Genomic DNA, 13,360 nt, shown 5'->3' on the forward strand with positions numbered 1-13,360 from the left:
CAATATCATCTCTCATTGTTCAATGTCAGTGGAGTCAGACCAAGAGTAGAATAGCCAAGAGAAACTGAGACTGACTAAGGGCCCTTTTGACCAGTATCCACTGATCTGCCTGACTTCTCTTAATAGCAGGGTGAATAGATTGGAACCAGTTAGAAATTATCTCTGCATACTCCATAATATCTCTCTCTCTCTGCTTTTTATTTATTTTTCACCATGAAACAACTTTTAAATAAACAGATGCATAAAAAAATTACATGCAAAACCACAAACTCCACATTGTTTACAACTTGCTTAAAGTATTTAAAATATTTTGTGCCCTAATATAAACACCCTCTGCTTTTGAGTTCCCTTTGGATTTGTCTTACTATTTGTATTTTATTTTAAAGTTAATGGGGGGGTGGCAAAGCCAAGATGGATGTGTAGTAGCATGGAAATCCTAAAGTTGATCTGAATGTCCTTTCAAATCAATCTTTTAAAAGCATTTCAAAAGGACAGAAGTCAAAGCAGGATGAGCAAAGGGGCTCTCCCACATAATCCAGCATGAAAGTTAAGCAGAAAAAGGGGATTTCTACATTATAAAGGGGTAAATCTGCACAAGATTAGGTGAAGACTGACCCCCCTACCCTGTCTACTACACCAGTCATACAGCCAGGACATAAGCAACCTCTGCATTCTAGGAGATGGGCTACACCAAAGAAAAAGCACCAAATGCACCCCTGGAGGTTCCAGGCCCTGACAGTGAGATTAGAAGCTTAATAGCACTAGACTCACTTAAAGGCAGAAGTGGCAGTGTAGCAGCAGCAGCACCAGAAGATAGCCTCAGGGCAAAATGCTATGAAACATGCTACACCACCAAAAAAACCCAACACTGCAGACCTACCCCTGGAAATTTCTCATTGAAAAAACAATTGACTTGTAAAAAAAGAGAGACAATTTGAGAATTATTGGACTACCTGAAAGCCATGACCAAAAAAAAAAGCTTAGGCATCATATTACAAGAAATAATCCAAGCAAACTGCCCTTATATTCTTGAACAAGAGGACAAAATAGACATTGAAAGAATCAACAGATCATCCCCTACATTAAATTCCCAAATGAAAATTCCCAGAAATGTAATAGACAAGTTTAAGAGCTTCCAGGTGTGAACCTTAAAATTCTCAGACCCTACTTCATAAGGTTTTGGTTAAGACCATTCCCCATTTAAACAATGAAGATACTTGATCACGATATAGGAACTCTACTCCACCCCTACTTAAGCATACTTAAGTATGGTGTCTCTCAGAACACTAGAATCTTGCTTGGATAAATCTTGTGGTGAATGGATAAAAGACTGACTGATCTCTCTCTTAGGGTTTTCAGCCTAGGTTGGCTCATGCCGGCCTAGGCTGGTCTAGCACTTTTTTCTCATTATTTCATTTCTCTCTCTCTCTCTTTTATTAATTCCTCATTTATATTAATTAAAATCTCTATAAAACCCAGCTGACTTGGTAATATTTAATATTTGGGAATTTTCCCTTGGTGACCACCTTATATTTGATTTAAAACAAGACACTGTTTTGAAATCATATTTTCTGCAGTCACAATTTAAGCCAAAACACTCTTTTATCTGCCACAGTTTATGCCTTTCACTACTTTAATTGTCACACAGGTCAAGGAGAAAATACTGTAAGTGGCCAGAAAGAAAGAATTTAGGTATCATGGACCCCAGTCAGACTTACATAGGATCTAGCATCTTCTATACTAAAGGACCCCAAGGATTTGAATATAATATTCCAGAAGGCAAGAGAACTGGATCTACAACCAAGAATAACCTACCAATCAAAACTTACTATATACTTTCAGGAGAAAGTATGGTCATTTAATAAAATAGAAGGTTTCCAAGAATTACTGAAGAAAAGACCAGAATTAAATGGAAAATGTGATTCCCAAATACAAAATTCAAGAGAATCATAAAAAGGTAAATAAGAAAGAGAAAAATTTTAAGGGCTTCAATAAAGCCTAATTATTTATATTTCTTTATGGAAAAATGAAATCTATAACTCTTAAAAATTGTTTTCATTGCCGTGGGAAAAGAAACAGAGAAGAAAAACAACTGCTTGATCACATGGGTCAATGGAGATATGACTGGGGATGTAAACTCTAAATGATGACCCTGGTGCAAATATTAATAATATGGAAATAGGTCTTGATCAATGAAACATGTTAAACCCAGTGGAATTTCACATCAGCTTTGGGAGGGGGCTTGGGAGAGGGGAGGGAAGGAACATGAATCTTGTAACTATAGAAAAACATTCTAAATCATCTAATTAAAAAAATTTTTAAAAAATAGTTTTCATTACCATAGTAGATAGAAGAAATATACATAGGCAGTGGGAGTGGGATTAAGCTGTTTAGGATGATATGTAAAAAAATTAGAGGAAAAAAGAAAATTGTAGTAAAAGAAATGAAAAGGAAAAGGTAAAATGGGGTAAATTATACCAAATAAAGAGGGGCATAGGATAGGGGGGAGAATACTGTTATAAGAAAAGGAGAATGAGGGTGGTGACAGGTAATACTTAAATCTTAATCTTATTGGAATTGGTTCAGAGAAGGAAGAACAGTCAGATTTATTGGGGTATAGAATCCTATCTTATCCTATAGAGAAGTAGAAGGGGAATAAGGAAGGGGTGTGTGGGGAGGGGAGTAATATAATGGAGGGAAAAGTTGTGGGTGGTATGATTAAAAAACCTAAAGAGAAGTAGGAGGGGATTAAGAAAGGAGGTGGTGGGAAGTGGAGAAAATAAGGGAGGGGGAAAGGGAGGCTGATTAAAAGCAAAACACTGGTATGGAGGGGAAGAGTGAAAGGAGAAAGGACAGGATTAAAAGAGGAAATCAAAATGATGGGGAATATAAAGATAGTAATCATAACTATAAATATAAATGGGATGAACTCACCCATAAAATGGAAGTGGATTAAAAACCAAAATCCCATTATATGCTGTTCATAAGAGACAGAATTGATGCAGGTAGACAAACACAAGTAAAAGTAAGTTGCTGGAGCAGAATTTATTGGTTATCAACTAAGAAAAAGAAGACAGGAGTAGCAATCATGATTTTTGACAAACTAAAGCAAAAAAAAAGATATGATTAAATATAAGGAATATAATATAATATAATATATAATATATTAGATATAAGGAAGGTAATTACAACCTGACAAAACACAGTATAGACAATGAAGAAATATCAGTACTCAACATATGTGCACCAAATGGCATAACATCCAGATTTTTAAAGGAGAAACTAAAGGAACTTAAGGAGAAAATAGATAGATAAACTATACTAGTGGGGGACCTCAACCTTCCCCTGACAGATATAGATAAATCAAACCAAAAAATAAGTAAGAAATAAGTAAGAGAAGTGAATGAAATCTTAGAAAAATTAGAGTTAATAGATACCTGGAGAAAAGTGAATAGTGATAAAAAGAATATACCTTCCTTTCAGCAGCACATGTTACATATACCAAGAGTAACCATGTACTAGGGCATAAAAATGTCACAAACAAATGTAGAAAAATAGAAATAGTAAATGCAACTTTTTTCAGATCATAATGTGATAAAAATTATAATTAGTAAGGGTTTATGGATAGGCAAATTAAAAATTAATTGGAAATTAAATAATCTAAATGTCCAGAACTGTTGGGTTAAAGAACAAATCATAGAAACAATTACTGATTTTATTGAAGAGAATGACAGTGAGAAGATAACATATCAAAATTTATGAAATACAGCCAAAACAGTATTCAGGGGAAAATTTATATCTCTGTGAGCCTATATCAGTGATGGGGAACCTTTTGAGCTTGGTGTGTCAAAACTCACCAAAAAACTGAGCATAACTCGAGTGGTGGGTCACTTTGAGAAAACACCATAATTTCAATATTTTTCTAGTTTAAAGAACAAAAATATATCATTGTAATATTTAACTGTATTTAATAAACCAAAAACTAATATTTACCTTACCTGCTTAGTGACTTCTTTTTTCATCTGTCAGTCAGTTTCTATTGTTGACCTTGATATTATTTGACTTGTGTGGGTTGCCATGACCTAAGATAAGTGAGGGGAAGGGGAATTTCTTTAACTAACCTGTCTATTAGTGACTTTTTTGTTGCTGAATATCATTGGATAAATCTTCAATTGAAGGTTGGTATTTTGTACACTTCAAGCCCAAGTAAGCACTACTAACTTCATCTGTCAATCTGTTTCTTTTGTTGGTTTTGATATTATTTAATGCTGAGAATAAGGTCTCACAAAAGTATGTAGAGGGGAAGAATTGTGAGTAAAACCATTGTTATATTTTTCAAGGTGCTAAAAGTATATGGTAATGGTTCCACGCCCTCCTCTGTTGCCCGTGGGCCAGAGGCTTGCCAAGTCTTCCACTGGCCTGGCCACACCCCTTCCCTCTCCAGCCTGCCTGCCTACATGCTCTCCTTCCCTGTGTGGAGCTCCTCCTCCCTGCCCCCACAGGAGTGATCCCTAGCCACCTGGAGAGCACCTCGAGCTGCTCACCTCCTACCCCAACAACCAGTGTGTGGAGAAGCCCTCTGTCCCCCCTCTCCCCCAATGGCCGAGGCCATGGCTATGGGAGTGTGGCTCCCTGGGCAGCTCCCAGGCTCCAAGGTGCGATAAGTCCACATGAGGCTGTGTGTCATCGAAAATGGCCATGTGTGTCATAGGTTCACCATCACGGGCCTATATCAATAAAAAAGAGAAAGAGGAAGTCAATGAATTGGGCATGCAACTAAAAAAAACTAGAAAAGGAACAAATTAAAAATCCTCAGATAAAGACTAAATTGGAGGTTCTTAAAATCAAAACAGAAATTAATAAAACTGGAAACAAAATAACTATTGTACTAATAAATAAGACTAGGAACTGGCATTTTGAAACAAAATAGATAAAGTATTGGTTAATATAATTAAAAAAAAGAAAGAAGACAATCAAATTAACAGTATCATGAATGAAAAGGGCAATCTCACTTCTAATAAAGAGGAAATTAAAGGCAATTAGTAGGAGCTATTTTGCCCAATTATATGGCAATAAATCTAGGTGAAGTGGATGAATGTTTACAAAAATATAAATTGTCTAGATTAACAAAAGAGGAAATAGAATACTTAAATAATCCCATATCAGAAAAAGAAATTGAACAAGCCAAAAGGAACTCCCTAAAAAAATCGCCAGGGCCATATGCATTCACAAGTGAATGCTATCAAACATTTAAAGAACAACTAATCTCAATACTCTACAAACTATTTGAAAAAATAAACAAAGAAGGAGTCTTACCAAACTCTTTTCATGACATAAATATGGCACTGATTCTCAAGCCAGGAAGACCAAAAACAGAGAAAGAAATCTATTGACTAATCTCCTTAATGAACATAGATGCAAAAATATTAAAATACTAGAAAAAGACAACAGCGAGTTGTCACAAGGACTAGGTGGGATTTATACTAGGAATGTAAGGCTGGTTTAATATTAGGAAAACCATTTGCATAATTTACCATGTCTTCAACCAAAATAACAGAGATCACATGATAGTCTCAATAGATGCAGAAAAAGCCTTTAACAAAATACGTCTATTTTTATTGAAGACACTAGAAAGTATAGGAATAAAAGGGACTTTCCTCAAACTAATATGTAGTATTCATTTAAAACCATCAGCAAGTATCATCTGAAATGGGGATAAGTTAGAAGCATTCCCAATAAGATCAGGAGTGAAGCAAGGATGCCCATTTATCACCACTACTATTAATATTGTCCTAGAAATGCTAGCAGTAGCAGAAAACTAAATTATCACTCTTTGCAGATGATATGATGGTATACTTAGAGAATCTGAAAAAATTAACTAAAAAGCTAGTGGAAATAATTAATAACTTCATCAAAGTTGCAGGGTACAAAACAAACCCACACAAATAATTGGCATTTCTATACATTTCCAATAAAACTCAACAGCAAGAGCTAGAAAGAGAAACTTTATTTAAAATCACTCTTGGCAATATAAAATATTTGGGAATCTATTTGCCAGGACAAACTAAGGTATTATATGAACACAAGTATGAAACACTTTTCACACAAATTGAACTAGATCTAAACAATTGGGAAAAAACATTAATTACTCATATGTAGGGTGAGCTAATATAATAAAAATGTCAGTCCTATCAATTAGTTTACTTATGTTGTGCCATACCTATCAAACTATCCAAAACCTTTTTTGTAGAATTAGAAAAAATTATAACAAAATTCATCTGGAAGAACAAAACACCAAGAATATCAAGGGAACTAATGGAAAAAAAGTGAAGCATGGTGGCTTAGCAGTCGCAGATTTTAAACTGTACTGTAAAGCAGTGATAATCAAAACAATATAGTACTGGCTAAGAGACATAAGGCAGGATCAATGGAATAGACTAGAGGCAAATGATCTCAGTAAGCTAGTGTTTGATAAACCCAAAGATGCTAGCTTTGGTGACAAGAAACTATTATTTGACAAAAGCTTTTGGGAAAATCAGAAAACAGTTTGGGAAAAATTAGGTTTAGATCAACATCTCACACATTATAGTAAGATAAATTCAAAATGGGTAAATAACAAATATAAAGAGGGAAATTACAAATAAATTAGGTGAACACAGAATAGTATACCTGTCAGATACATGGGAGAGGAAAGAATTTAAGACCAAGCAAGAGACAGAGAACATTACAATATGTAAAATGAATAATTTTGATTATATTAAATTAGAAAGGTATTGTACAAACAAAACCAATGTAACTAAAATTAGGAGGGAAGCAACAAACTGGAAATATTTTTTAATAACAAAAATCTCTGACAAAGGTCTAATTTCTCAAATTTATAAGGAGCTAAGTCAATTGCATAAAAAATCAAGCCATTCCCCAACTGACAAATGGTGAAGGGACACAAATAGGCAGTTTTCAGATAAAGAAATCAAAACTATCAATAAGTACATGAAAAAGTGTTCTAAATCTCTCCTCATTAGAGAAATGCAAATCAAACCAATGCTGAGATACCACCTTATACCTAGTGCATTAGGCAATATGACAGTAAAGGAAAATAATCAGTGTTGGAGGGAATGTGGCAAAATTGGGACACTAATATATTGTTGATGAGTTGTGAATTGAGTCAATGATTCTGGAAGGCAATTTGGAATTATGCCTAAAGGGCTTTAAAAGAATGCATGCCCTTTGATTCAGCAATATCACGACTAGATTTATATCCCAATGAGATAATAAAAAGGGTTGTATAAAATATTCATAGCCATGCTCTTTGTGGTAGCAAAAAATTAAAAAATGAGGGGGTGTCCCTTGCTTTGGGAATGACTGAACAAAATGTAGTATATGATGGTGATGGAAAACTATTGTGCTATGAGGAATGATGAAGTGCTTTATTTCTATATGTATTGTAAAGACCTTCATGTCCTGATGCAGAATGAAATGAACAGAATCAGGAGAACATTACACACAGAAACTGAAACATTGTGGAATGATTAAATGTAATCAACTTTGCTACTAGTAGCAATGAAATGAATGATCCAGTACAATCCTGAGGAACTTATGGGAAAGAATGCTATACACACCAAGGGAAAGAACTGTGGGAGTAGAAATGCAGAAGAAAAGCATATGATTTAACACATGTTTATATAGGTATATGATTTGGGGTTTTGGTTTTAAAAGATGACTCTATTACAAAAATGAATAATATGGAATAACCCAGTGGAATTGCTTGTCAGCTTTGGGAGGGGGAAGGGAAGAAGGGAGGAAGAGAACCTGAGTCATGTAACCATGGAAAAATATTTAAAAATAAAAAAAAACATTTAAAATAAAACAAATAAAACTAATGTGGGGAAGACCTGAGTGTAGTGAAATACCCTATACTTCTGGTAACTGGGAAGGTTAAGGGTATTTGGATTGATTGAGCTTAGGTCTGAAACTAATTTAATTTCTGATAGGATGTCATCCTGCAAAGATTGGCATCAATATCATGAATTCCTAGGAGAAACAGTGGAACTTCAGGCAAGACAACTAGGAAAGGTGAATCAGCCTACATCAGAAATGGAACAGATCAGGGGCAGCTAACTAGCACAGTGGATAGAGCACCAGGCCTGAAGATGGGATGATCTCGGTTTAAATACAGCCTCAGATACTTCTTAGCTGTGTAGCCTTGGGCAAGTTTTTTTTTTTTTTAACCCTAATTGTCTAGCCCTTGCCCTTCTTTCTTAGAGTTGTTACTAAGTGAAAATAAAGATTTAAGAAAAAATAGTGAATAAGTTTTTTAGATGGTAATGAGCCATTAACCATAAAAAAGGATACAAGCTTACCCAAGGAGAAATTTCCTGAATTCTCTAGGGATATTAGCTGGAAATCAGGGACATGTAGGGGGCTCAGCTTTTCCTTCTCTGCCAGCAGGAGAATTAGTCTCTTTTGGTTCCCTGGAATCAGTCTTGAAGTGTCTTGTGTGTGTCTCTATTAAAATTAAAATGAAGAATGTCTTTCATTTCCAAAGCCCTCATACCAATTCCACTCCTCTAGCAGGAACTCAGCATTGAGGCATTCTTACCATCAAGAAGGAGATTCCTATGCAAAGTGCTCCAGCCTTGAAATCCAGGTTACATATATAAAAGAGTTGGATCAGATGAACTCCAAGATTCCCTCTAGCGTTCTAATTCATATTATAACAGTTTCACCAGTTGTAACTACTCCCAGGGTTTATGCCAGGTCATGAATCACTGTGTGACTTGGGTTGGAGCGCACAACAATGCAATCTCTGAAGCACATGAGTCAAAAACCCACAAGTGAAAGGGGAGTGTTGTGAGAGAATGGTACTTCTGACTTATTTATCAACACCAGCCTGAGCATTTTCTGTCTCTCTTGTTCCCAAGATAGGTCCATTGGAGGGACCTCCTTGACCTATCATCCTCTCTGACTCTAGAGGGCTAGGACAACATAGGAGATTGTGCCAAAGACCAAAATATGAATCTTGAGGCCCCCAGATGACATCCTGGTTTGCTTTCTCCCTTGTCTCAGCAAAATTCTTTGGAAAAAAAAAACACCTCTGCCTCTAGTCACCTGGGAAGAAAAAATCCTCATGTATTTGAAGGATGAACATATGAAAGACAAATTAAATGTGTGTGGCTTTTCTTGAGAAGGCAGAACTTGGAGAAATAAATGGTTAGAAGCAAAAGAAGCAGATTCTAGTTTGAAAACAGGAAAAACTTAAAAAACTCTTAGTCTTCCAAGCTGTCTAGAAGTAGAATGGATTGCCTTATCATATCAGGATCTTTCCTTCAGTGGAGGCCTTCAAACAGAAGTTGGATAACCACTATATTGCAGCTGTTTTAGAAAAGACTAGTTTGGCCATTGTTTAGACTAGGTGGCCTGAGATTCTTTCAAATGATTCTATGGGTAAGGAAGCCAACTGTTTCTGGGAATAGCACATCTAGGACCCAAGTGACCCAAGAAAGAATGCCTCTGGATGACTGTAATATCCCTGGATTCTTAATCCTTAGTGCCTATTGGATACTTTTCATAATCTTAATGACATGACCAGATATGCCATTGAAAGAAGTTTCAATGGTTACCAGGATATCTGATTATGTCAATATCAAGGGCCAATACTTCTTTCAGTGACCAACATCCCTGGCAGTTACCTAGATTAGTAAGGGAACCAACAGATCTTGTAATGTTTACAGATTTTGAAGAAAACAGATTAGATATAACTAAATAGACTCATTTTTTCCTAACCTTCTTTTTGATTTTAGAGGCATCTCCACATAACTCCCATCCTACCTACTTTTTCTCTTCTCAGAAACTAGTTGCTTTAATAGATCAAATGATAAAAGGAAATTGGGTGGCATGAAAGTCAGAGTGGTAGACTAGAAGTCAAGAAGTCACGAGTTCAAATTCTATTTCAGACACTTCTTGTCTATGCGATCCCAGGAATTTCACTTAATTTCTCTCAACCTCAGTTTTATCATCAGTAAAATGGGAATAATAACAACACTTATTTCACAGAATTGTAAAGATTAAACGAGATAATGTGTGCAAAGTACTATATAAAAGTTAGCCATAATTATTATTATCTGCAATATTTTTTGTAATGGTGAACTGAAATTCCTCCATATCTTCCCAACCTAGGTGATTCTTTTCAAGTGACTCCATATATTCTTTTTTTAAAAAACTCTTGCCTTCCATCTTAGAATCAATACTTTGTATTGGTTCCAAGGCAGGAAAGTGGTAAGGGCTAGACAATGGGTATTAAGTGATTTACTCAGAGTCATACAACTAGGAAGTATCTCAGGCTAGGTTTGAATCAAGACCTCCCAATTCTAGGTCTGGCTTTCAATCCACTGAGCCACCCAGTTGCTCCCCACTCCATATATTCTTAAAAAATATTTTTAAAAATTTTTTATTAAAACCCTTACCTTCCAGACAGAAGCCCACTCCATATATTCTTGAAGGAAAATTACATATTGGAATATGTAAATGGAGAGACAGAGCAAAGAGTCAAAGGTGACTGAATCATATGATCCTGGATGACTATGAAGAATGGTGGTGCCATCAATAGAATTGCCTTTACTTGACTTTGCATCAAGAAACATTTAAATGCTTATTTTGGGAAAGTCACCAGAAGGTGTTTTTATTTACAGGCTTTGATTTTGTGAGAGCATTCTCTTATAACAATGACTAACATGGAAGTATGTTTTGCATGACGATACATGTATAATGCAGATCAAAATGTTTGTCATCTCCAGGAGGGAGAAAGAAAGAGAGGGAGGGAAACAATTTGGATCTTATAATTTTCAGAAAATTTATGCATTACATGCAATTAGGAAAAGAAAATATTTCTTTAACTTTTTATTTATTTATTTAAAAATACTTTTCCATTTTTACATGGTTCATTTTCTTTTCCTTCCCTCTTCCCCCTCCACTCCCAGAGCTGACAATTAATTCCATTGGGTTGTATAAATGTTGTCACTTGCTCCCTATTTCTATATTATTCATTTTTGCTATAGAGTGATTTTTAACTCTTAAATCCCAAATCACATAACCATATATACACATGTGATAAGTGATATCATATGTTCTACTTTTGCATTTCTACTACCACAGTTCTTTCTCTCAATATGGTTAGCATTCTTTCCCATAAGTCCTTCCGGAGTGTCCTGGTTGTTGCATTGCTACTAGTAGCAAGGTCCATTACTTTGGATTGTTCCACAATGTTTTTCTTTCTGTGTACAATGTTCTCCTGGTTCTGCTCATTTTACTCTGCATCAGTTCATTGAGGTTCTCCCAGTTCACATAGAAATTCTTCAGATCATCATTCCTTTTAGCACAATAGTATTCCACCACCATCACATACCACAATTTGTTCAACCATTTCCCAATCGAGGGACATCCCTCATTTTCCAATTTTTTGCCACAAAGAGCACAGCTATGAATTTTTTTGTACAAGTATTTTTCCTTATTATCTCTGGGGTACAAATTTAGCAGTGGTATTGCTTGACCAAAGGTCAAATATTCTTTTAAAGCCTTTTGGGCAGAAATCCAAATTGTCTTCCAGAATGGTTGGGTTAATTCACAACTCCACCAGCAACGCATTAATGTCCCAATTTTGTCACATCCCCTGCCACATTTATTATTTTCCTTCACTGTCATATTGGCTAATCTTCTAGGCATGAGATGGTACCTCAGCATTGCTTTGATTTGCATTTCTATAATTATGAGAAATTTAGAAGGCTTTTTCATGTGATTATTGATAGTTTTTATTTCTTTATCTGAAAACTGCCTAATCATTTCCTTTCACCATTTGCAAATTGGGGAATGGCTTTATTTTTTTGAACAATGGACAGTTCCTTATAAATTTGAGAAATGAGACCCTTCTCATAAGTTTTTGTTATCCCTCCTCCCCCATTTATTGCTTCCCTTCTAATTTTGGTTGCATTGGTTTCATTTGTATAGGAACTTTGTTATTTAATATGATCAAAATCATTCATTTTACATTTTGTAGTGTTCTCTATCTTCTGCTTGTTCTTAATTTTTTTTCCTTTCCCATAGATCTGACAGATATATTATTCTATGCTCACCTAATTTGTTTAGGATTTTCCTCTTTATATTTAAATCATTTACCCTCACTGAGCTAATCTTGGTATAGGGTGTAAAATATTGCTCTAAGCCTAATTTCTCCTATACTGTTTTCTAATTTTCCCAGCAGTTTTTGTTAAATAGTAGGTTCTTGTTCCAAGAGCATGGATCTTTGGGCCTATTTAGCACTATCTTGCTACTGTCATTAACTCCAAGTCTATTCCATTGATCCACTCTTCTATCTCTAAGCCAGTACCATATAGTTTTGATGATCACTGCTTTATAGTATAGTTTGAGAAGGAAAATAAAATATTAAAAAAATTCAAAATTCAAAACAAAATAAGTATAAATATTTGAGGAAAAACATTATGTCTTTATTAAAATAGAAAGACCTAGAAAAGGCATGACGTTAGTGCTTATGACCGATTCCTGAAAACACTCACAGATCCTTTGTTTGGACAAAAGGATGAAACTACCTACCTCCACTTGGTGGCAGTGTATTCTTTTGAGTGGATTAGAACATTTTAGTACCAAGAGGGAAGGAATGAGCTTTATATTGGGCTCTACATAAGAGCTGTGGACTGCTGTAGGAGATGGTGAGGAGGTAGGTTGGTAGGTGGGATTTAACATGAGGGAATGGTAGGCAAGGGGCTTTGTCCATCTGTTTTCATAGTATTGATGTCCATTCATGATCTATACCCAAGGTAGGGTATAATCATCTCCTGATCCTCTGAGGGGACACTGCCTTCCCTGGGCTTTGTTCCTGCCCCAAACCTTGCAGTTAATTCCTATAGTAGCAGATAACTTCTGACTCTAACTACCAGTGAACTCAACAGTAGGTCAGGCACTTAAGACTCTACAGTAGCCTATATGGGGAAAGTCAGCTAGAAAGATGCCACAATATTAAGAGCCCATTGGTCTAATAATATTTGGCTTAATGGCCTAATAACATCTATATTGTGTTTGCTATGTGCCAGGCACTAACTTAAACATTTTAAAATTATTATCTCATTTGATCCTCTCAACACATACCCATTATTATTCCCATTTTATAGATTAGGAGACTGAGGTAAACAGATGTTAAGTGATTTGTCCAGGATCAAATGGCTAATAAGTGTCTGAGGCAAGATTTGAACTCATGTCTTCTGGATTCCAGGTCTAAAACTCTATTCACTGTGCCACCTAGCTGCCATAGTGGAGTCAGGTCTAACCTTAAGAAGATTTATCCTCAGATAAT

The 13,360-nt window shown here is 35.5% G+C and overlaps 1 protein-coding gene across 1 annotated transcript in view; it reads left to right on the forward strand.

The window, feature by feature from the left end:
• Positions 1-680: 680 nt before the first annotated feature.
• Positions 681-13,360, forward strand: part of LOC130453572 (immunoglobulin alpha-2 heavy chain-like) — an 83,950-nt gene continuing 71,270 nt past the window's right edge. Inside the window, exons 1-2 of the mRNA XM_056821006.1 lie at positions 681-738; positions 4,503-4,655. Of these exons, the coding sequence (XP_056676984.1) occupies positions 681-738; positions 4,503-4,655 (211 nt within the window). The remainder of the gene's footprint in view (positions 739-4,502; positions 4,656-13,360) is intronic.

Source organism: Monodelphis domestica, chromosome 3 (assembly GCF_027887165.1).
Source record: "Monodelphis domestica isolate mMonDom1 chromosome 3, mMonDom1.pri, whole genome shotgun sequence".
Lineage (NCBI taxonomy): Eukaryota > Metazoa > Chordata > Mammalia > Didelphimorphia > Didelphidae > Monodelphis > Monodelphis domestica.